The 26,355-nt window shown below is 36.9% G+C and overlaps 1 protein-coding gene across 1 annotated transcript in view; it reads right to left on the bottom strand.

Moving 5' to 3' along the window:
• Positions 1-26,355, bottom strand: part of LOC133520400 (all trans-polyprenyl-diphosphate synthase PDSS1) — an 87,390-nt gene that overhangs the window by 13,128 nt on the left and 47,907 nt on the right. The window contains exons 3-4 of the mRNA XM_061854791.1: positions 22,932-23,071; positions 12,517-12,658 (exon numbers count right to left, since the gene is read on the bottom strand). Of these exons, the coding sequence (XP_061710775.1) occupies positions 12,517-12,658; positions 22,932-23,071 (282 nt within the window). The remainder of the gene's footprint in view (positions 1-12,516; positions 12,659-22,931; positions 23,072-26,355) is intronic.

Genomic DNA, 26,355 nt, shown 5'->3' with positions numbered 1-26,355 from the left:
GAGTGTCGGCAAAGAAGTTTGTCTGTTAACCACTCGTTTGCTTTCTGCGGACTAACCACGCGAGCAGACTGGCTCTCCTTCTACTGTCGTGTTTTTCGCTGGAGTCAAAATCTACTTTCGCGTTGTAGCTACTCAACAAAACTCGTTGATATATCGGGAAGCAGGCTAAACGCGATTGTGAAATAATTAAAGGCGTGCTTTAACAATATGGTTTTAAAGGCAATCAAGGCCGAATTTCCTATTTCACGAATTAACTTAAAACCTTATAACACAAGCGATACAGTAAAAAAATATACAACTATTCATACAAGTTCATGTAACGTCACAAAGAACGATCGATATGAATTATTTACGCGAGTGCTTTATATACCGTGATTTACCGTTTAAGTTAAAGAACAAAAAACAGCATGTCGAAAAAGAATGTCCAGTTTGTGGAACCGATCTACCTTGACCCATCGCCGGCGAAATATGTAGTTTGTTTACATATCATTTGAATTCATGCAGCGGTTGGAATTTCTGTCCTGGTTTGAGTTGGCATACATAACCTACCGCCTACCCCAATATCCTAATTGAGAGTTCAACGCAAGTTTATATAAATTTGTAAGACTGGTTTTATCTATTCTGCAGTCACGCAATTAAATGTTTGATACACAAATTATTAAAAGGCAGTTTTAGGTAACGAAGTAAAATATAATGTAAACATTATACAATTGCTGATTTAAAATACAGCTAGCTGTTAGGTTCTACATAAAATTAAGTTCCGTCATGGACATAAAATTCAAACTTTGTCACATTTATAAAAAATGGAGCTTAATTTAACGTTATGATCAACAGCAGCTCGACATAATGTTCATAAGATCGATAAGAGTAGATGTGTTCAAATAACGTTTTATCGAAGTATTTCGTACCGCGCGCGGCCCTGGTCCGATCGGTTGCGAAACCCACCTCTAGTGGCGATTAATGATCGACGAGTGGGGCATCGTTTCGACACCAACCAACACGTAGTCACTAATCAATTTCAATACCAATGTAATACAAATTCAATGTTGATATCAACCCGTCGCACTCGTACATATACGAGTGGGAATGAGAGCGAGGGAGCGCACATGTCTGATAAGTTTTTAATATCATTTGAAGCATCCAAAGCGCGTTTGAGAAAAAGGCTCAGGCTAAATGGAGGGGTATGCTATGCACACGTACCGCTAAAAATCCGGTTACAAACGATACCGGTTGAATGTTAATCTCTAATGAATCAATAGCAATATGTTTTAAAATCCTAATGACATTACAGAACCGTAGCGTCTAGCAGTGAAAGTCGGAGACGAGCAGCGACCTTGACACGGTGTCGTTCACTTCAATCGAGGATTTTTGTGTGTAAAGAACTACGTAAACATCAATAAGACACCTCGTACTTTCACAATCGAATTTTACTGTGTTGTTATACCGTCACACAGTAATTTGTTACGTTTTTTTAAATCGATTCGATTCATGCATACGGTTGGGTGAAAGTTTCAGTTCATTGACCAAAAATCGAGCGAGTCAGCGAGACTAATTAGTAATTAATATCCATATTCGATTGTATGGTATTAAGAATCTTCTAATCGTCAGATTTGAAAACTATATTTTATTTACAACGCGATTTATTTCCAACAGCATTTTAGTTGTTTTAATCTTGAACTTTGGTTCGATATTTATAAAGAATTGTAGCTGACACTGTCCCAATTATAAGCAGTTGTGTCGCAACGACTTTAAAATATACAGAAAATGAATATTAGTTTAGGGTAGGATAACAAGTTACGAGGTTACGGCCCGCGGCCGCGCGTCCGACCCACTTCGCCGCGTGTACAGTTAGCTATACTGCGACCAGTTTTTGCTTCGTACTCTTTACACGAGCGGTCGAAAGTGTTGAACGAATTTTGCTTTCGACGACCGACCGGTCGCACAATGACAAATGCATAATGGAAAGTCCTTTCGTTCTTTTTAAGACGAATTAGGTTAATAGGGTGATGCAAGATATTATGTTAATAAAATTGCGCAGTACTAGAGACTTGTTGTCTAGGCTTCGAGCTTCGCGCGGCCGCGAGGTGTCGCACGCGCTTTAGGTGCTAGACATCAACGCGCGGGAACTAGAGTCGCAACTTTGTATAGCGATATTAGTGATAATAAGTAGGAAATTTATATTCCGTGGTGTCTGCAGAAATAAAGAGCAACCCGAAGAGAATTACTTTACATATTGTGTATGACCAAAGAAAACATTGGTATATTCTCAGTGAAATGTTAAGTTACCAACACTATTTAGCCAGTCGTTTTAATGACATAGTTTGTCTAGTTATACGGCCCTATTCGAATAATGATTAAGACAGGTTTAAGATTTTGGAAAGATCGATAACTAAACGACATGTCGAAATTGACGTTTATTTCGATTCCGCTGTAATTCCCATAAGATCTATCTACGATATTTCTAACGTCAAAAAGACATTGGTTGCCCGAATCGAGCTGCTTCTGTCAATTATACGACATAAAAACGATATCAAAATGAGAACTTATCGTTATCGTATCTCATTAGAATCTTTTTCTTCGAATAGGTCATGTTTATTACAGTACTAGTGGCAATTATATACCAAAATGATTGTTTAAATGACGCATTGTGAGAGTCAAAAGTTAATTTTCAGCGCTGGCTAACCATTGATGTGGGTTGTTTAGGTCTTTAAGTTTATTTTTTACAACTGCAATTACACATCAAAATGGTTGATTAAAACGATGCATTGTCAGAAATTAATTTTGTTTATAATTTCTTGTGAATAAGGCTCCCTATTCACATAACCAAGCGTAACAAAGTAGAAAGGAAGCCAATAAAAACGAGGAAAAGTACATTGTTATTATATCATATTAAACTACGGCGCAACTCAAAATTCCACGAGTCAAATTAGTGGGGTAATAAAACGTGATTTTAACTTAAATGGCCACACTCATATAATTAGTAATCACTATAATGAAGGCTCGGGGAAAACTCCGAATTATTCGCGATTAAAAAACTGGTCAATATGCAAGAAAAGGGCAGTCTGCAGACGAGTTCCCTGAATGGGGCTTTAGCAACAGCGAAAGAATGCTGGTCCATTCGTCATCTCGGCAGGTGTAAAAAGCAATTTACCCCTGCAATTATACGAATTGCATATTATGTTAATTTGGCGTTATAAAATAAATGAACTGTCTGAGTATTGGTTAACAAATCAGCAATTTTATCACTGCGTTTTTATCTCATTTGCAAGTTTAAGTCGCATCGCGACATTGTCCAGCTATTCGTGTTAAAATACTCGCTTGAAGATGATTCGGAACTCGGAACGCATGCTGTATTTACGTAACTTGACATTTGTAAAGCTCACGTCAAAATTCTTGGTATTGTTCTGGCCTTCTGCTGATTTTCGATAATAAGACACCCTACATGTATTGAGTAATGGTCGGTTCGTGGATAATTGAACGTTGGGTGACAACTTCATTCACCGTCTTGGAAGAAGCAGAAACAACATGTAATTTGTACAAAATCATTTAAATGTAGAGTTTACATACACTTAAAAAGTCGGCGCTTTGCGTAAACTGTCGAAAGTTTTCAACAAACATAAGTAAAACCTGTTTAAAAGCAAAAGTTCCGAGCGAAAATCCAACATGACTTTAAGATTCTTGTGAATAAGAAACGTCGCGTCTTTGTAAGTATGAAATATTTTTTGTTTGGTACTTTAATTTGTTAATTAAGTAGATAATAGTCAATAACCCCAATGCACTTTACCGTCAAAAAAAAAGCGCGGCTGAAATCTCTTTGACCTACAGCGCTTATTGTACCAATCTGAATGGTAAATTACGTCAGATAAGCCGGATCGTAAGGTTCAGTGACCCTGGCTCCGGCATCGGCACCTGACGCATCAGTGACTGATGACGCCGAAACTCGGAGAAAGCTGCCACCGTGGCTGACGGACTCGGTTACGTGTCCTTCCGTCTGAGACCAAGCGACATGTCTTAATACAAGCTTTTTGTTTGTCTTGCATCATACTGCCTCCTAGATGATATCTGCGCATCTAGGCCTATACAATACAGATCGACAGCGATCTTAACTCAGTAACAGAAAGCGTTAATAATCAGACAATGACAAATTGCTACACTATGTGGAAACCTAATTAGAAAATGTTTCATTGTCCTAATATTGCATCAAATTAGTGAAAAGATTAAAACCATCAATGACTACTAATGAAATCTTGTCGTAAAATAAGCCGGTTTGCCTTCGTAATAGACCATTGATGTTGAGTAATCAATGAAAATATGAGAACACACGAATTATGTAAGTGCTAATTTACTCGTAAATGTAGGTATACGGATATCCGCTGGACGAAAAGGGCGCGGTCAGAACCTTGCGTCAGATAGAGACAGTGTAAAGAAAGATCGACACCTGACGCGAGCGGAGGTCGAAACGAGATACACATAGAAATCGCTGAGAGATCCGCACTTTCCTTCGAACACGTTACAAAGTATCACGTTACGCGCAACAAATGCAAAAATGTATAAAAATTCAGAGCGCGTATAAGGCTCATTTAAACTCGTTATTCTGCCGCATAGCTGTTGGAACAATAAGTATCGGGACATATTCTGAACAATGGTCTCAGCGATAGGAATCGCCAATTCGACGCTGACGTAGTGTTCTTCTTCAACCTTGCCTATTGTGCGCATACGCATTACGCATCTTTATATAGAGCATGCTTATTATGCGTGTAGGTCGATGACTGTATAACAATTCTTATTTTAAACGACAAATAATACAGAATTTACAATGAAAACCTAACAGAATTAGGATAAGTCTTGCAAAAAGGCACGTTCAGAATCGAGAAAAACGACTCACAACCACTCTACAAGAGTAAATAGCTAAGAAAAATGAACCTTCTTGTCTCCAAATAAATACACGGCCTTCAGCAGTCCTTATAAAGACATTACTTTTAAGTATTAACACAATTCCGCTGTGACATAACGAGGAGAGTACACAATTCTCGTCCAGGCATAGTAACAATGTCATAAACGAATAAGCCGATAGGCGATAAGCAAACAGACACCTAGCTAACGATGCCATTTACGTACATGACATGTACATGTATTTACGTACTTGGTAGGTACCTGGGAGGAACTGCCTACAGAATCAACATTTGTGTATTTGATTGACATACACAAATACAGGTTATTGGATGAACTTGTGAGCGAACTGATAAAACATCCGCTAGACCGAACTTGGTAGACGCAAATATTACGACACGTGGACGACAGGTATATAAAGGAGCCTGCGAACTAAATGATTTATGGCTAATACTTTATCTTCATATTTTAACCTCAGTCCCCGCGTACTTATGTCATTCAAACTGAGTTTTAAATTCTTATAGAAGAAGTTCCAAATTAGAAATCGCGAAAAAATGGCCTGGGTCTTACGAGGGTAAACATGTGTGAATTATAAATTATTAAATAAATATGAGTAAATAATAGATATGTATTTGGCAATCTTTCACACACATATAACCGCATATGCTCGCTTATAAAATTAGATTCTCCTCCTCTTTGTCAAAAGAAAAGGAGAACGAAACCCAATTTCTAATTGAGACTTGTATCGCCCAAAACCGCTTCGACGTTATTTGGTCCTGTACCAGGAATGTAGACATTCGTTTTACCTGCTTTTAGCAATCGAAAAGATCTCTGTATAACTTCTGTGTTTTAATGTTAAATATTTAATAATCATCTGCAATAATATCTTCAAAAAGAATGCGCAAATATGACACGCTTTTATTGCTATTCAAACATTCGTGTCAGACATTTTTGCGCGCTTCATCTATTGTACTAAATTTCATAGAAGATTCAATTCAAGCTGCAGCTAAATATTAGACATTAATTTAAATACCGCGAATACAGTTTACGCACGTGAACAAATAACATGCTATATCTATGATAAACACATACGGACTGTCTCACTCAATAGCAAAGGTCGAGTCAAATTACTCAATATGCAACCTACATAAAACGGAGAAGTGGGTTTATACATCTAATTTATATATATCACATTATATTTGATCATTGACCAAAGATCTTACGTCGGAGATCACCGGAAGAACCGCGGGGTATTACTGAGAATTTTTTTGTGAAGGACGAATGGAACGCGTAGCGCGTACAAGTTGAATAAATGAACCTTTATAGCTCTAAAACTAGCTTTGACTTTGTTGGCCGATCCATCTGTATTCCTACCGTGGCATTCCTTTGTTTGCATCACCGGTGGAAGCAACGCATCAGACTCACATTTTCTTCCTAATTCTACATTTGTTGTAGTAACCATGATATGAATTACAAGCATACACTTAGTGCCACGGATGCTTACGAAAATTGCCTTGACGAGACTAATGGCTATAATAGGTTTAACAAATATATTCCTTTCAAGAGGGACAGATTGCATAACGATCGTGTCTCAACGTACCTTCGTACGGCTTCTGTTTTGGAGACACGTGGGGGATTACATATTCAAGTATTCACGTTTATTATAGACGAGCATTGTTGCATTGATGGTATTTCTTAAGAAATGGGAGTGCCGAAAGAACTATTTAATTTCTGGCGCAAGTCTTAACGCTCGTTGATCTGCTAATTACAAGAAATGGCTAGAAAATGACTTATGTTGAAATTAGATTAAGAAATAGGCTAAGCAATTATAATTAAGTTTACTGTTTCAAAGTATACTTCGTTACCGGATTAACAGTAGAAAACATAGCAATCTGTATAATTATCCATATATATACGATCATTGGAAGGTGCGGCTACACCAAAATCTGTTGAAGAGTGTGGCCGCGGGGCACTTTCACCGGGGGTCGCACAGCTTTCGTAGGTACGAGGCCCGTCTGAGACGCCGCTCTTTGGTTACAGTACGTCCATTAAACACGCGGACACCACCTGTCTCACTCGTGCGCCTGCGTGAGAGCAAGGGAGAGTAGATTAAATTCGATTACAAACACGAGATAGCCCGCCGCCGGTGACGACGCGCTCCACTTCCCACAGCTCATAATATTTCTTGTTTCCTTCAGATTGGGGCAATAACCTGTGACCTAAGAACCTACTGCGGGCGTCACACAGCTTTCTTTTCAAATAAAATCGGGCCAAATAATTCGTTGCGCGGTTAATGATACCTAACGAGAAAGTAAAAGTTTTTAAACGTTGATTAAATATTCAACAGCGACGTCATTTGGCAAACGTACGAGTGTGACTGGCTAATACCTATGTGCAAAAATCGCTTTCTATGGTGACTGAAAATGAAATTGAATATGCCTCACATAGGTCGACAGTTCAATATTTAAATAACAAATGGGTAAATATGTAATGTGGTACGGATCTTGAGCCGAAAATCAATATTGCTAAAGCCAATACATGGAAGGCTGGTATCGTATGTTATTTTCGGTGCAAGGAGCTTGGTATTAAGGGCTAATCTTCATTTTATATTTGAAACAACCCTCTTTCAATGTCAGACATAATAGCTAAGAAGAGAGTTAATTTAAAAAAATAACACAATAAGCAAAAAGTCGTATCACATCAATCTGTTTAAAATTGCAAATTATACTAATAAAAAATTTCCAATGTTGTATTACGTTTTCAATTAACTAAATAACATTTTTTCGTAAAAAAGTTAACAATCAAAAAATTAACATACAATAACCAAGAAAATGTAAATCTGCTTACTTTGCCGACATTTCTTTTTTCTAGTTTTAAATTTCAAATTATACGTGACGTCACCTCTCCATTATTTCTTGTCAAACTACTATGTGTGTGTTGTGTACATACTAAGCATAAATGTATTACCTATTAGTTACGTAATTTTTGAACGAACTCTACGGAAGTAGAAAAGCCGGTCATACACAGTTTTGGAGTTCTCATTTAAATGCTACCTATCTTGACACACCCTAACACTGCATGGGGCCGGTTCTGGATGGTGTAAGTCCCAGTCATAAATTAGTCTTCTGTTTCCTTAATACACCGTGTTTTTTTTTCCGTTAATTTCAAGGGTGCATCTCTGAGCTTAAATTAAGTAACTTTCCCAAAGACACCGGTATTCTAATAAAGTCCATTTCGGAGATAATCAATAATTAACTTTTATTTTATAAGGCCCTTCCGAGCGTGTACAGTTGCTTTAGGGCCTGTTTACATATTGATTAGTGTTTATTATGAGTTCATACATTTGCTACTAAACGCAAGTATAATCTCAGACGATCGGTGTCCGAAATGACATTGATATGTCACAGTTTTCAATTGTTTGGTTGAGCTATATGCAACATTCAATTACTGTTTATAAAAATAAAAATAATTTAAAAATATTTTTTTTTTAAATTAACTATGCCATTTAGTTTCCCTAAACATACTTACCGATACCCCGAAGTTAACGGAATTCAATAAAAACACGGTGTATATGACGGGTGACCGATTTTGACCGATATAATTAACACCCATAATTAAAGCTCCGTACTTTTGGGAACAGTAAAAACAACTGCTTTCCTGTTAGTGTGTGAGCGAACTGCCGGCAGCATTGTTTAATTAAAAGTATAGAAAGTTCTTTGAATAATGCCGCCGAAGGCTCGGCACCGAGACTTCAATGAGACGCGCCTTGAATGGCGTGATCTTAACCCAGATTTTTCACGATCGCGACCCAAATCGACATTACGACAACTTGTGATGTTTCGAGTAACAATAACCTATTATTATAGGTGAATGTGAACGCTATAATACGGTTTGAGTGAAGTTATCACGCCTAACAAAGCCTACCAAACCATTATTACGAAGTTAAGTAGGTATATAATTCCAATTTAGTATTTTTTTATATTTCCCGTCGCGAGTTAGATTAACTTTAATTTTCCTGATGGCATAACTAATGCCATTATTCAGAAATCTTAAAATTCGTTTAGATCTAAGCGGATAAGCATAAATATGTATTTTCAAAGAGACAAATTCATTTAAGCTATTAAACACATTTTAAATTTTATGAATTCGCGAGAAACACATGAATAGAACCAGTAATTTTTTACCCCAAATAACACGAACAGAAGACGTGATCTCTTATCAGAAATACTTAATGGAATTTTACGCTATCATTATGGACTATGAACGCCTTTTGACCGCGAATGACGCATAATTACTTAAGAACCGTCCACCTAGCAACAACGATCGGTAAATTCGCAGACAGGCGTCCCATCGTTTCATCAATGATCACGACGCGCTGGGCATATTAATGACGTGCCAATACGTCCTGCCCTAAGCTTATCAGGCCAATTCGAATGTACATCGACATCATGATGTTTATTTACCGTGCGTCTCGCCCGCACCAATACACGTACGGACAAGTACAAGCGAAATGCAAGATAACTAAATGAAATCAGTGAGATGTACGTTCAAATTGGCCTAAATCTCACTTGCCGGACTTAAGTGACGAATCTCATCAATTTAAATCAACAGCGATTTAAAACTGAGAACGTAGTGCTACTTTTCTTCGTTAAAGGTCAGCTTGATAAATGTCGTTATCGTTAAAAAAGAAACTCGATGCGAATATTGTTATTTATAGGTATTTAAGGAGTATCTACACAATTAATCAAAAAGTATTTAATGCGTAAAACATCGCCTACTGTTTTCGAAGCAGATATGTTTTTGTTTTTTTTACAATGTCGAAGGCAAACAAAGCATAAGTTACCTACTGCTCACTAGATAGCAAGCGATTGCCGTAAAATATGGACGCTTAAAATGCTGCTTTAAAAACTGCTACTCCATTTATTGCCGGATTTACGTAAACTAATAACAGTAATAAATAACTTGTTTGAATAATGCCTAGCAATCCCAAAATTCTTGTTTGGTATTTGATGATAGATAAGATTGTAATTTTTCCTTTTAATTATTTTTACTACGAAATTGTTCTGGGCGTGAAGTATCATCGTCCACACTGATAACTGGCAATACATAAACCTTATTGCAATGACTTAGAGTCCACCAATGGTCAGCTAAAACAGTACTACGCAAATAGTTCCAATTATTCATATACCGGGTGGGGCCTGTCAGAAGCCAACAATGAAGCTGTAAGCTGTACTCCTCAAACTGACCAACATTTGTTCAGAGACTTTAAGACATAACTCGTATATTGAAATTTAGTGCACCTTCAAGTTTATTCTAAGACGCAATGTATTGCAAAAAGCAACGACAATTACAATGATGATGGCACACATTAAAGATAATATTTAATTTGTATGAAAAATAGGATGACTAAAGACTTCATAATTTTTTAAAGTAATTTAGACCTCTTTTCCACTTACGTCCAGCTTTTGGCGGGTACGGTTTTTTTGCAGGATCCAGTTTTCTGTAGTATGCGCAAACAGAATGCTCGTGTCGAACGGTACTATATTAACACGTATACTACTAAAACGGAATTAAATAAAAATTAAATAAATTGGAAAGAGCTCTAACAAAAGTGTCACCGTTTGAGAAGTACAATCTATGTTTTAATTACATGCTCGTTTTACAGGCCCCACCCGGTAAAGTCCGTGATTCATGCAGCGTCGCCTATCAGGCATATTCAAAGGCGTTTAAATCGTTACAAGTTCATTACGCTATGTATTCACGTATACTCGGGTTTTACGTCTATCTGCATGAGATACCATCGTATGCGATAACTCCCGTCACATCCATAAATAACACGATTCGTATTCAATACCTCGTTCTGCTCTAAGCTTAGTAAACGTATCATAAAACAATAAAAGTCCTTTATAAATTCCAGAGCGAGTTGTTCTTTACATGTACACGTATTAATCATAGAAATATCTACATAAGCCGTGAGAAGCATAAACAACCGCATCTTTAATACAAAACGCGTTCGATGAAAGAATCTAACATTTGCAGAGACCGCAAATGACGCCCACCTCAGACTGGTACGTATTTCTCAAGCTTAAAGACAAATAAAAACTAATAATTTATTTATTTAAACTTTATTGCATAAAATATATACAACAATGTACGAATGGCGGACTTAATGCCAAACGACATTTTCTACCAGTCAACCATATGGCTAAACAGATACCTAGAATTGGTGCAGAGAAAGAAATATTTTAAATGAATAAATAAAAAGCAAACCATACTTATAAACTACATCCTATAAATATAATAATTATGGATATTAAAATGTATTAGATAAAAAATAAGCATATTTATAAAGAATTAGTTTATGTAATTATGAGTTTTTTTTTAAAGAGAGCTACAAAAAATTACGTTTTTGTAAAATGTCGAATTGTACGAGTTAAATAATAAATAGATATTTTAGGACAACTTTACACACATTTGTGATAAACACACAAATATATGACGTTGCCAGGATTCGAATCCGGAACCTCCTACTTTGTGGGCAGGGTAACTACCGACTAGGCTAGGAGGCCGTTAAAATACTTAATATGCATCATTTCATAGATAATTTAGAAAGGACAGTATGAGCTTGTCATGTCAAAAATTCGCTACGTCATTCAACATGTAGAAAAATTTATTGATATACGCCTATTGCTCACGCAAAGCACAATTTTCAAGGAAAATCCGGATGAAAGAACACGACAATACGTTTACTTATTCATTCTATATGCTAGTTAAGATTCCTATCTGCGGAGTAGCATTCGAGCGGCGTACAGAGCAAATTTAAATAATGCAGAATTAAAATGCACACGGTTCAGCTGAAATAAACAAGTGTTTGTAGCGACTGCGTCTCGGAAAGCCTTTAAAGGATTTACATAAATATGTAGCAGAAATATTTCATTTGACAGTAATTTTATTCGCAGTCAAACCCCCCGGCGCCGTAAGCGAGTAGCTTTCAACTTGAATTAATGGAGTTGAATAGGTATTATGTTTCAAGCTAGTTTATAACATCATAAGGTTCGAGAAATAATGACACAATACAATAATCTAACTCAAATTATGTGTAAGAACTAGAATTATGCAAAATAACGAAGAAAACTTCTTTTGAATTTATTTCTGTTACCTGATATTGGGAAAAAAAATTGCTTTCAGACTTGCTAGAATTTATGGACTTTCCGGATTTCACAATCATAGAACTGCACAGATGTCAAACATTTAAAAATTGTCTTACCTTTATTCACTAACCCCCTTATTCATAAACGTGTACTAAAGTTACGATGCCGCTGATCATCGTTTGTCCCTTTCCGACGTATTGGTATGATGGAAAGGGACAAACGATGGTAACTGGGTGATGACATATAAATGTTTAACTTTGTTGTGATTTCGCAGAACATTGAATTAGGGTTTGCCGCGCCGAAAATGGGTTATCTCGCTGACCAACGCGACCTGAGGGCCTACCGCGAACCACGTTCGACGTGTTGCCTCTCTGACGCACTTGCAAATTCGTACGGGAGGCAACACGTCCAATGTGGTTCACGGTAGGCCCTGTGTTGCGCCAGCAGTGTAGCATGTGACAACAACCTGACGTACCTTCTTGTGATTCCATAATACGTTGACTGAGGGCTTGCCGCGCCGGAAGTCGCTCTGGTCGATGACGTCATCGTGTATCAGCGACGCCGAGTGGATCATCTCGCTGATCATCGCGACCTGTCGCTGTGATGCCAGCAGTGCACTGTGGGATAACAAAATTATTATTTTTTCCGTCACGGTTAAAAAAAACAGTAATACACACTCACACACACACAGTAACAGTAGTAGTGCCGAGTCCTAGTAGTATTTAGCGTAGCGAGCCACAAATAAGTGCCCGGTTTTCAGGAGGAGGCACTAGTTTGTGGTGCGCTGCGCTAACAGATTTTTGTCGATAAAATGACTATAAGGTCATTCCACGAAACCTATGCCCGTTATCGTGACCTCATGGTAGCCTAATTTCGTCCCAGTGCTCGACATGCCAATGCCCTATAGATGACACCCTGCTGCCACCTCTATTGACAAAAACTTAAGTTGGAATCTTAAGCCATATACTCGTACTGGGACAATGACGAGCAGATGTTCACCTTAGGAAGTGTTTAATTTTATATTTCTGATCAAAATTGCAACGTATTTTTAGACAAATTTGAATTCGGAGCGCATTAAAGTATTCAAATAATGATAAATCCGAAAAATAATTGACCCTGGTAATGCAAGGCTAACGATAAAAATTTAAATAATACTAAGTAAAATATTTATTTATTCATCGAATTCGATCTTCGTTTCAATTTTAGTTTGTAATCTTTACAATATTCATTCGCTCCTTTCAGAGGAAAATGAGAAACCGATTTCTAGTCCAGTGGCCGGCTGCATGAAACCTACCTGATAAAAAAATAGAAGATACCTACTCTGTGGGGGTAGCTGACTTTTAGTAGCTTCAACTGCTCTTGGTCGGCCGAGGCTTAACTTTAAATGGTAAAAAAGTGATACAAAAATTCACCAAAATAAAAAATGTATGTGAAAATTATGTACTTAATAATTATCCAGGTTTGTTTATAAGTATTTTAAGTACACTACATTGTACTACAAATCCATTTGCATTTATGACTATTTGTATATAAATAAATTAAAAATAAAACCTCATCGAAAAATATATTTAAAAAAACTAATTATAATAGCTAAATTAAACCTGTTTATGTATGTCTTAGTCGGTCTCACCTTAGCCTGGCAGTTTTTGCAGTCCGATCATTTATAAAAAAAAATGTGGTCGGGAGTTTCAGTCTATTTTTCGACAAGGTTTTTTGATGAATTTTTGTACCACTTTTTTGCTATTTGCGCAAAATTTGCCATATTAAGCCGCGGCCGACCAAGAGCAGTTGAAGCTACTAAAAGTCAGCTACCCCAGAAGCGTAGGTATTTTCTATATTTTATCAGGTGGGTTTCATGCAGCCGGCCACCGGACTATTCTCATTTGCCGGTCAATTATGCAATAACACGTGAATGATATTTAAAAAAAATTACATGGGAATCTTGTAGGTCGAGGCGCAGAACGGTTACGTAAATAAAAAAAAAGATAATCCATAATTTATTGATTATGTTACATCAATAGTTTATGTTACGACCTTGGACACGCAACATACGGCCAGATAGTTTCGCTAGACTCAATGTTACAAATACTAGCATATTTGATGTAGGCTCGTCTCACCTAAACCGGTATCGAACTATTCATGGTTTCTTACGAAAGTACTGTTCTTCCTTATATAGGATGGTCATAAAATACTTAAAAAAATACTGTGGCTGTGGCTTTTTTTAATATTGTTCATAATTTCATTTCATTTCATTTAATTTCATTTAATCCATTGTTTTATCATGTTCATCAGTACATAAAGATCTTATTTTTTAGACTTAGTAGGTACATGATACCCTGTTAGGGCATACAATATGGGACATGTTACTTAATCCTAAATAAAAATTACAATAATAAAATTATCATGCAACACTAGGTTTAAACTACATTTAAACATGAGAGCAATTTAGTAGGTTAGTTTATAATTATTACAAGTCGTGCATGTCAACATAATTACGTATATGCCAATATTTTACATTAGAGAAAATATGTAGATAAATTCAATTCATTCTAACTCAGTAAATATAAAATTAAATGTTTTATGTCATGTTTGCTAAAGATTGATCCTTAAAAAAATCGTCTATGGTATAATAACATTTCTCAATAAGTATCTTCCTTAATTTATTTTTAAATAACTTAATTTTAACATCTTTTTTTACCTTGCCCTGTTATGTTAGTGTGGGTCAAAACTTGGAAGTAAGAAGTAAGTCGGATGACAGTGCAATATTATGGTACCATCGCGTTGATCTGATGATGGAGACAGGAGGTGGCCATAGGAACTCTGTGATTAAACAACGCCACCTAATTATGTTTGGGGTTTTTAGATTTATCTCAATGAGTATTATTTGCTTATGGTAAGAAAAGTAAAATCAGCGATAAAAGCTTGTACCAAAAATGAAATTATTGACAAAATCTTATTTTAATGATATTTTGTAAACAAATCCTAAAAATTTTTTCGTATATTTGTGCCTGTACTTTAAAGTGGACATTTTCAGCGTTTGATCTTTTCTTTTAATGCACGTATAACCAGAGGTAAACAGGATCTTCTTACTAAAAGTTCGACAAGGTACGCAGTGGCACAGAAATCCAATTCCATGACAAGTATATCTGCGAAGCTTGCAAAATAAAGAAGAAATGCGAAAATTCAAGGGCAAGCAAGGCCTTGAACGGCGACCGTCAGATGACCGAACGCAACTGTGAACTATTGGTACACGGTTAAGCAATGGCTTAATGGGAGAGTGGTGTAACGTAGACGCAGCGTCCACTCTGAACTTCGTTTAGAGATAAATTAACAATAAATGTAGTGTATTTGATGTGATAATTTAGTATGAAAAGGACACTTATTTAAGTACAATTTTACATAGCTTTTAAGTCATCATTTTAATGAGTACAGTCGTCTAAGATACGTTTTTGTCCTGTTATACCTGCGTGCCTTTTTGCGAATACGCTCCATCTGGTCATTTTTCGTCATATCATTTTAGTATAATTAATTTCAATAGCTGTAGTACTCATTTCAAGAAAAGAAAGAAAGGAAAGGAAGGATGCATATATATGTTAGTATGTTAAGTATTTGTAATATGGACCTTGTTGGCGGATTTAAAATATTAAATAAATAAATACTTTAACCTCACCAGTATTACCACTGACTGACCCTTTGTGCAGTGCTCTGGTGTTAAGATAATATTGGTACAAAATCTTACGTTTTCAATCAATCCCACGCTTCGATTCAGTTGTTTCAAGGGCAGAAGTAGATTGGATTGGACACATTTTCTGTCGGAATTGTATAATGTCCTGTTAAGGTTTATTGCTGGTTGAAACGTGAGATTCCCCGTCGCTGGCAATGTTGCTTGGGGATCAATTACTCGAACTTTATAATCATCTGTAAACGTGGCTAATAATTTTCGTGAGATAGAGCAACAGTCATTAACATTTGATTATTAATTCTACAAAACAAAACTTGCGGCGAATTTGTACGATGTATAAAAATGTAGGTATGCTAATATTCTGGTCAGTCCTTTTCAAATTTTTTTTATTGATAGCGACAATAAATAGTTGTACAAATTATTAAAAATACATAATAGTCGTCGGAATTAACGGTTATCTGAACTCCGTTTGGCAATCGAAACTCAAAGATTTTTTTAGCCACGTGCTTGATATTTTTCAGTGACTTCTATTATTATAATAAAATAAGGGTGACAGCTGGTAACTACAGTGGCCAAAAGCATGTGAGTGGTTAGCAGAGTCCGGTTTCCTCACAATAGTTTGCTAGATTTCACCACAAAGGTTTACTGGTGTTTATTTAGTCGTAGCCAATTTGTAGAAAATTTCAAGGAGTACTTTCCGTATTAATCATGTGCCCCTCCCCTTGATTCACATCAACTTCTCCACATTCTACTAAGATGCTACTATCAGGTCAGTTTTACACCTAAGTGTATCATTCCAAACGCTATGCAGTTACCTTCGTTCTACTCTACAGATTCGTCTACATGTAATTAGTCACAGACCATTCGTGAGTAAACTGTACTCAGTCATTAGTTTATTAAGGCCAGTGTCAAACTGCGGTGCACGGTTGCTGGATGTCATATTTACTTAAACTGCGTTAATGACATAATTTCACATGCCCATTATCTACACAGCACAAGGACAGAGTAGTTTGCTTTACCGAGGATATAAAAATACGATGATAAATCACAGAGAGTAATTTTTGCCTTTTAAATTAGCATTTAACACTTTAACGCGTTGTGTAGTCTAAGCGTGTCTCTCTTACGGCCTGATTAGAACTTTGAGATACGTCAAACATTTGCTAAAGATACGATATGGATTAGATATGTCAGTGTCAAAAGTTTCGTTCCTTCAAACAAAAACGTCACTTTTGACACTGATATATTCAGTCCATATCGTAACTTTAGGAATTCTTAAAGTTCGGATCAGACCGTTGATATCTTCATAATCGTTATTTGTGACATTATCTATGAAAAGGGACCTTATTGTCGGTGGCGCTTAGGCTATTATCAAAGATGCTTCCATATTAAAAACGAAGACGCGCTAAGCAGTGCGTCGTAAGCGCCATCCACAATAAGGTCCCTTTTCATAGATAATGTAATTTGATTTGACACTTGACGTTACATCAAATGTAAGGAAAGTAGTTCATTTTGCTCATTAACCCACCAATTATCAAACAAGTTGTAAGCTAGACTATAGAAATTAATATTGACATAATAAGACAATTAGTAAAATGTTCAATTACCAACTGAAGTAGATGTAAATAATATAGTGTCTCCGGGGCAGATCTCAAGTCGTGGTAGGGGACGGGGGTCAAGTCAGGTCAGATCCGTTGGCTACATCCATGGGTGTCGCCCAAGGCTCGTCAGTGTCTAATATTATTTTTTCATTATTACTAAACGATCTTCCCGAAGCGATAACATCTGCCGACATTTTAATGTACGCGGATGACGTCGCTGGCATTATATCAGCACCAAATATAGACAGCTTGGAGACACGCCTCAATGATGCTGCGGATCAGCTATCTAAGTGGTTTAAGTTGAATGGTTTGGCGCTTAACCTTTCCAAAACGCACTTTTTGCACTTTCACGTTGGAGGTCGGACGCCAAGGGCACTTCAGATCCAAGCTGACGGCATCAAAGTGGAGCAGGTTGAGTTCACTACTTTCTTAGGGTTTCAAATAGACCGTAAGTTAATCTGGATGACCCATATCGACCAGTTGTGTGGTAAACTGGGTGGTGCATGTTTTGCCCTTCGCCGCCTGGCGCGGGTCGTACCACGGCATGTCGTACGAAGTTGCTACTTTGCGACAATTCATTCGGTGCTGCAGTATGGCGCGGAGCTATGGGGGCGCGCTGCGGACTGGCAGCGCGTTTTCCGTCTTCAAAAAAGAGCCGTGCGGTGCGTGGCACAGGTTAGCCAGGATACCTCCGCGAAAGCGTATTTTAGAGAACTAGGTATATTGACTTTGCCGTCAATAGTGATACAACAAGTCGCTATTTACGTGTATACCAACCTGACTCTATATAAAAAACGCGCCGACTCTGCCCGCACGCTGCGTAACCCTAAACAACTTGTCCCAGTAAAACGTAGACTTGCAAGGTCTAATAAGGTGACCCACATAATGGGTCCAACTGTTTACAACAGGTTACCGGAGACAGTCACCTCGTCACCGTCGCTGCAATGTTTTAAGGCTAGACTGAAGGCTTGGCTTCTCGAACACACATTCTACAGTTATGACGAATTTTTGAATGTTGAGCTTTAGTTAGTTATTAGTTGTTGATCTTTTACGAATGTACACTTATATACGAATTATTATTATGACATGTAATATTATAAATATTATGAATAAATAATATGAATATGAATATACTAAAGAAGGTGATCAAACCCAGTGGCGGATCAAAATCAAAATATTTGATAAAATAATTTGATTTATTCACAAAGTTGTACGTTCAATTACTTCCAGAGAATGAATATATAATCCAGATATTATTCAGACCAACAACTTTGCTAAAAAGGCATGTCCTTGCTGTAGTAAGTTTCATTGACTAAGACGATCAAACCACCATTCATGAAAACTTAATGGAATGCGATAGAGTACGACAAGAATCGAGATTAAACATAGCGTCGTAATTACTAATTAGTATGCGGACGTGGCACGTCTTGCAGACTTGATAAAAATATACTGCTTATTAAAGACAGGACAATTTGTATGGTTATTAGCGTATCCGGTGACCGAAAATTTGACACTCATTTTTACATTAAGCACAGTCAAAATTGCTATATAGTTACCCGTTTATAATAGGCACAGGCTGATCTAAACGATCATCAAGGTAATCATTGTGTAATAACCTTTTGTTTTGGTCAACAATTTGTTGAAGATCACGACAAAAAAGACGATCTCAGCAAATTCGCTCGACACTGAGCGTAACCTATCATACATTTGATTTTTACACCCTTATGGTAGTTGCCAGCGTCAGGCGTCAAGCGATTCGCTGTGAACTGTTTTTTTTGTGGCCTATTGAAGTTTCCTCGGCCTAAGTGTTAACAAGCGAATGGCAAAACTTGCAGTAATACGACGCGTGTTATGTTAACAGAATTAGTACTGAATCCATGCAAATGTGCGACGTGCGTTATCTCATAAATAGGAATGGGAGTTTTCATTGCACGGTAAGATTATAGTGAGCCTTGGAGTCGGTATTAACATTAAATTCATATTCATTCAGTAATTTCGCCCTAAATTTCCTTTATAATCCTAAGCATTCGCTTCTAAGTATCCATCAGCTTCATCAGCTGTTCCATAAAAAACTTTGACATAAGATTCACCAAAATGTATGAGACGGCAGATTTTTTTTTCGCGATTTCGGGGTTGGTCCCATAGTAAAAGTTGTTCAGTATGACCTACATAACCACCCCTCAGCGTATGGTAAAACATAACAATATCCTTTAAATAAAATGTGATTATTGTTATAAGTATTCGAATTTCATAGTTCTTGCTGTATTTCAAATTAATAACTTATAGGTAATCAAATCACCTAGTTACACATACTTTATTGATAATTTTAAAACGAATACGGGACTTGATCGCGTAAACTTATGTTTATTATATAGCCTGACGTTTCGAACGTGACGTTACGTTCGTGGTCACAGGCAGACTGGCTCAATAGACTTTAATGACATATTTTGTTGAGATATAACTGATGGTAGGGATGAAGCTGCGTTTCATAAGAGATAATTATGAACTTATTAACATTACAATTTACCACAATTTCTATAATACAAGCTTTTCGAATAGGTAATAGATGGCATTACACAAAATCATTGCAGGGCACTATATTTTAAAATGACTGACTGAGTATGACTTTAATTTTATTATCGACTTTATCAAGTTCATAGCTCACTATAATCTTACCGTGCGATGAAAACTCCGATGCATTAATCTATATTTTGATCTGCAATGCATACGTTTTATAAGGACAAGGGCACTTGACATACCTACGATTTTCAATACTGTGAAGGCAGTAAAATGAAATACCTAGTTTCATTAAGTCATTCTAGGAAATACACAGTATTAAACCAGAGACTTACTCCTTTTCGAGAGGGCCCGGTGTGTAACTTTATACAATTTACTTAAACTTGTCAGGAATATATTAAGCGAATACCGGGTTCAGATATGCAAATGTTAAATGTCAACATGTCTACAAAAAAGTGGGGAAACCTACAACAAAAGGCGAAGTCGACGCATTTGGGCTAGCAACTGGCGTAAATTATTCACATTATCATCATGGTGACGTTAAAAATAAACGGATCTACTATTTTGGATACCTAAACAGTCACGTGATGAATAGTGTTGGTTAAGACTTGAGTACTTTAGTCCACTGTTTAAGACTCTCTTCGAAACTAGACTTCTTTTCAACTTGTTAGAGAACCGATTCTTTTATAGAGACTTCAGCCCTTTTCAGAGAATATTTACGAAAAAAAAACGGAGTCTTGTTTCGAAGGCTCGAGATTTTACAAGCTTTTATTTAAACTTGCAATGTACCTATGTAACTATTTTTGTACGGGTAAAATCTTGCATGATAAATTTAACCATTTCTCGGTTTCCGATGAAGCTGAACACTTGCATACATATGTAAATCGGGTGACAATGCAATATTATGGTACTATCGAGCCTATCGAGACCTCCTCGGAACTCAGTGATAAAAAAACGCAATCTAATTGTGTTTGGGGTTGTTAGAATTTTCTCGATTATTATTTGCCTGTGGAAAGAAAAGTATATATAGTCAGCGATAAAAGCTTGTACCAAAAATGATTTTTTTTTGCCATAAAAATATTTGAGTTGCGCTTAGTAAAGACTCGATAAAGAATCCTTTGTTGGGTCTTTTCTATATAAGTCGAGCCCGCCTCGAGTCTTGTCTAAACGAGCCGAGTTCTTCAAAATTTGGATTCAAAAGACTCGAGTTCCCACCAACACTACTGGTGAAACTTATAGGTCGATTCGAACTTAGAAATGGATGTCAATTTGATGTCATTTTTACATCACACGCCGATGCCTGGCGCAGCACTTTTAACTAGTATAGTAATTAAGATGCATGGCACGGGCATGTGATGCAGAGGGATGAAAGTCATCTGACGGGAATGGTATGAGAAATGAAGGTGGAAGGATGTAAGAGGAAAAAAAAAACAAACAAAAGGTGGATGGACTGGAGATTATATGAAAAAAAAACGGTGTAAATGTAAATGATGAGATGACGAACGACAGTGAATGGGAAAAGGGCAAGCGAATGATGATAGGAAACGAGATGCGTTGCGAGTCATATTACATCGATTACGAATGAGTAACAAATTTATGGTTCGAACGACGCTCTCGGACAAGTTTATAATGAATTCATCTAGGTTCTGTCTAAGTTTAGGATTGTTAAATATTATTTTATTTTTATGGAAATTATTAGCTGCCCAACTAAATGTCAATGAAAATATATACCTACTCGTCTGCTAGAAAACTCTCTTAGTCCTCAAACACCAACACATTATATTATATGGCATGGCTTAGTTTCATAACTTAGTCGACAGGGACCGCGTGCGGGGTGCAGTAGATTTTCATAACGCATGCCATAGGGCTCGCATTCAAGGAACTGTTTTCATTGGTTAATAGGGCTTGCATGCGGGGTTCAGGAGATTTCCAAAACGCGTATGAGCAATGAGCGGAATTCTTCATAGCAAAAATCAAACTGTCAGAGGGATTGACCTAACTGTTTTATCGACTTATCGATAAATATTTGGCACTTAACGAAACACAGGTGTCCCTAATTAGCTGACCGCCACTGTATTTTGGTATAATAGCAAAGAATAAAACAGAAAATACTTTTATGATGTAAATGAACGTAACATTTAGAGCAATATATTGTGGAAGAATCTTCTTTGAAACTGAAATAAGAATCTTTCTGTATCCATTTTTTTATTGTTTTCTTTTAGGATTAACCATTTTAGTAACACGGCACGGAAATCACTTATGAAAACTCAAGTGACATAAATGACATATGTGACGCTGACATGATTTACTTTAATACGGAGATGCAAGTTGCTTATCAAAGAGGTCAAATGTTACAGAATAATCTTTTAAGTTGATTATGGATACCTAATGCGATATTATTCCGTAACATCGATAAGTCGATAAAATAGTTAGGTCAATCCCTCTGACAGTTTGATTTTTGCTATGAAGAATTCCGCTCATTGATTATGAGTTTCACTAGTCGTTATACCGCCTGCGTGGAGTCTTCGCAGGCCCGCACGCTTTATATCGACCAATGACACTGAGCCATTACACTAAAGTATACGTCCAAGTGCTCGTCAGTCTCACTATATCACATCTGTAACCTTTTGACCGCCAAAGACGTCATATGACGCGCGCGGCTACAGCCCAATATCAACGTTCATGCGTACCGACACGGTTCACGATTACGCTCCGTGTACGATAGGCTGCGTTCAAAAGGTTAAACTCACGTCATTAGTATCAGAGGTGGCAACGGGGTAATATCTTTTGGGCATTCGCGTGTCGAGCACTGGGAGTGGGACGTTTACTATAAATAAAGATAATCCTTCTAAATACTACTCTACCAGCATGCAAGCGTAGCAGGGCATTCCACAAAAAGGTCTACATTGTCGGAGACGTGACGTGTACGGCAGATAAGCTGCAGAAATCTGTATTATATGCCGTTGAATTTAAAGCTAAATTATCATGCCAAAAATTAAATATCAAAACTTTAAAAAATGGCGTCACGTACCCGATACTTTTTTGGAATGCCCCAGCGTTCCATATGTCGCAGTGGGATCAAACGTGGCCTACCTGTTTTCACCGTATACGTGGTAGTTGACGGCGCGCGCCATTAGGATCGCGACCATCGGCCTTAACGCCTTGCCCTGTCCGTCGAAGTAGTATGTAGCTATGGTGTTCAGTTCGCTCTGGTTGGTGTTCCGTTCCAATTCCTGTAGAAAAAGAGAAATATATAAATTATTATTATAATGCATATTATTTTTCCTTTATTAATTTTAAGTCTTGGATTTGGTTGTTTATAATATGAATATGAAAGTAAAATATAAAAACCACTGCCGGTGGCCAGGGCCACCGAGAGAGGAACCGACGTAGACGTACTCGTACTATACGAGCCGTGACCAAATAAATAATTATATAAGTAAATTAACTTGTAAGTGACCTTTGCAATGTCTTTATTTGCAAACAATTTACTTTCTTACTCAATAAGTAAATAAATATTATTGACTAAGTCCCACAGTAAGCTCATTAAGGCTTGTGTTGTGGGTACTTAGACAACGATATATATAATATATAAATATTTATAAATACTTAAATACATAGAAAACAACCATGACTCAGGAACAAATATCCGTGCTCATCACACAAATACCTTACCAGGATTTGAACCCGGACCATCGGCTTCATAGGCAGGGTGACTATCCACTAGCCCAGACCGGTCGTCCCTTACCTACCTTAAGTACGATTTTAGAATGGCAGACAAACTTAATATCAAATTTAATCTAGTCAATTAATAATACAGACATAAAGGTAATGTGCAGTTTCCAAGGTCAAGCCCACATTAAAAGTAGAATTCGTCAAAACCAATGTCAAAACCAAAATACAATTGACCCCGACAGGTCAATTTGAACTTTAATGGATGATGTGCAATATAAGTTTTCAAACTGAGATTGCGATCCCATTGAAAGTGCTAATCAACACAAAATTACAAGCCAAATACCGACATGATGATAATAATAACATTCATCACTCCATCACGACCGTGAACTATAGTTTTAAGAGCCACTTGAGGCTTTGAAATTTTCAATAGGTTCGCGCCTGAGCAATCACCATAAAGAATAATATCGAAAGCGTGGAGTGACCCTACCAATTACGAATACCCTCCCTCTCATTACCTCTTCGCCGGACGATATCGGCTGTCAGTCAGTTATTCGCAAAAGCTTTTAATCGCGAGTAACTTGACAGGCCGATATCGTCCAGCGAACAAGTAAACAGTGGGTCCCTTTAGAGCCAGTTGCACCATCCCACTAACCCGGGGTTAACCAGTTAAACAGCTAAGCGTCACTTACACCATCCCTCTAAGCCGAGGTTAACCGGTTTCCGCCGAGGCGTTTAGTGTGCGCATTTTTATGGTGGTGCAAACAGTGTTTCTATACTTGACGCGGCCAATGATGATCCATATGACAGTTCATTTTTGTATTGATGGAGTAGTTACTCCAAAGAAAAAGAAAGTCCAAAAATATTTGTAATTGACAGTTGTCAATGTCAAATATTTTTAGACTTTTCTTTGGTACTTTAACACATTTATATAAGAAATGTAACAATTAAGTAATAAAATTACTGTAAAAACCCATTTAATCAATTATTTTTTAAATTAAGTCTATCAAAAAGTGAATTGTAGGAACTGTGATACGGATAATCATTGGCCGCGTCAAGTATACTACTATGCCATAATACGAAAGAGGATTGCCTCGTTGCTCTGCAGAGTGCGGGCCAGCTCCAACCCCATCCTGGCTACTGTAGCAGGCCGATACGACTCACCTGTTGTGCGACATTTTGAGTGTATCATGACTGCTACCAGGTGATTGTTTTTTTTATTGCTGTACTGTTCGCTTTTTGTATTTGTTCTGCTAACACTTAGTTTTAAATCTTAAATGTTACTAACCATTATGGATCATTGTTGTCTATTGAAATAAATAAATTTAATTTAATCGAATTAAAGCGCTATTAGCCTATTAGGGCCACTTGCACCAATCACTAACCCGGGGTTAACCGGTTAAACCTGGAGTTACCATGGTTACCAGTACAATTTGACACTGGGTTAACGGCTTAACCGCTTAACCCTGGGTTAGAGGGCTGGTGCACGTGGAGCTTAGTAGCGCGAGAATAGCTATACAGCGTGTATTTTTGATACGACCATATATTAAAGGGTAGTCAGTTTAGGCTTTAATCAACACACTTTCATAGGTTTAAAAAAAATGGACGTCTTTTATTTTTCCATAAAAAACAAATCAGCAAGCAATGTATCACTACTTTGTTTTAACTCAAAACGTCGCATTAATGACGCGACGTCACAACGGTCACAAGTGATGATCACGATGTCCGAAATACAACATTGCCGCTCGAAAATAAACTAAAATGTATTTTGCTGTTAAGGTTGAGAGTAAATTAAAAATTTCTTTCAGTATCGTTTCGTACCACTAAAACCTACGCCTCGTTTAAGTTTATACCAACAATACAATACACGCAGTACAAAATTATCGTTGCAGGAAATATTTTTAGCCTTGTTTTATAAGTAATAGTTAATAGTAGCTAGAGACAACGTTTTTAATTTTAACTATCGAACCGATTAGAACTTTAAGGTACGTAAAAAATTGCTCTAGATACGATATGGATTTGAGTGACGTTTCTTCAAACAAAAACGTCACTTTTGCCATTGACATATCCGATCCATATCGTATCTAGACCTTATATTCGACGTATAATACAGTTCGAATCGGGCCGTGAGTAGGACGTCATGCAAAGCACTCATATGATCATATCACAACAGCTTACGTAATGTGCTACGGTTTCGTAGGCCTCGCTACGACAAAGCTACGATCTGTGAAACTTCATTCTACATTACGAATAGTTAGTAATTTATGAGTGAATATAACAGACATATTCTCATTTTAATAACAGGTTACGAATTAGATCAGATCAATAACTAGTCCAGATCTAATTTATAACCTGTTATTAAATCAGAATACGCCTGTACGATTAATATAATTATCATCGGTTGACAAACGTGTGTATCTAGATGTAACTCCCCGACGAAGCAAACCCAAATTACAAGGTATCTGAGTAAAAAATTGATAGATTCAGACGTAATACTATGTAGTGAAAGCGACATTTATAGTTTTAAAATAATTAAGTTATTGATATGAGAATACTCGCAATAGCATCTTTTTTTGAAGAGTCAGTATTCAAGGTGCCCGCGAGGAAACGGAAATGTACTTATTCATATTAATCCGTACATTTTCCAAGAACATGTACTATTTTGTATGTTTTTATGTGCAACAACATGCAAAAAAAAAACAAAAAAATTTTTTTCGGCGGAATTGACTTAAATTTGTATAACTTTTTTTTTCCTTCTTATGACCTCAGGGGTACGTGGTAAAAAAAATTACGTTTTCTCGCGGGCACCTTGTAGAAATATATGAGTACGGGCAAGATTCAC

The sequence above is a fragment of the Cydia pomonella genome, chromosome 8 (genome assembly GCF_033807575.1).
Source record: "Cydia pomonella isolate Wapato2018A chromosome 8, ilCydPomo1, whole genome shotgun sequence".
Classification (NCBI taxonomy): Eukaryota; Metazoa; Arthropoda; class Insecta; order Lepidoptera; family Tortricidae; genus Cydia; species Cydia pomonella.
The sequence above is the reverse complement of the archived record's forward strand: the minus strand, read 5'-3'. Positions and strand labels throughout refer to the sequence as shown.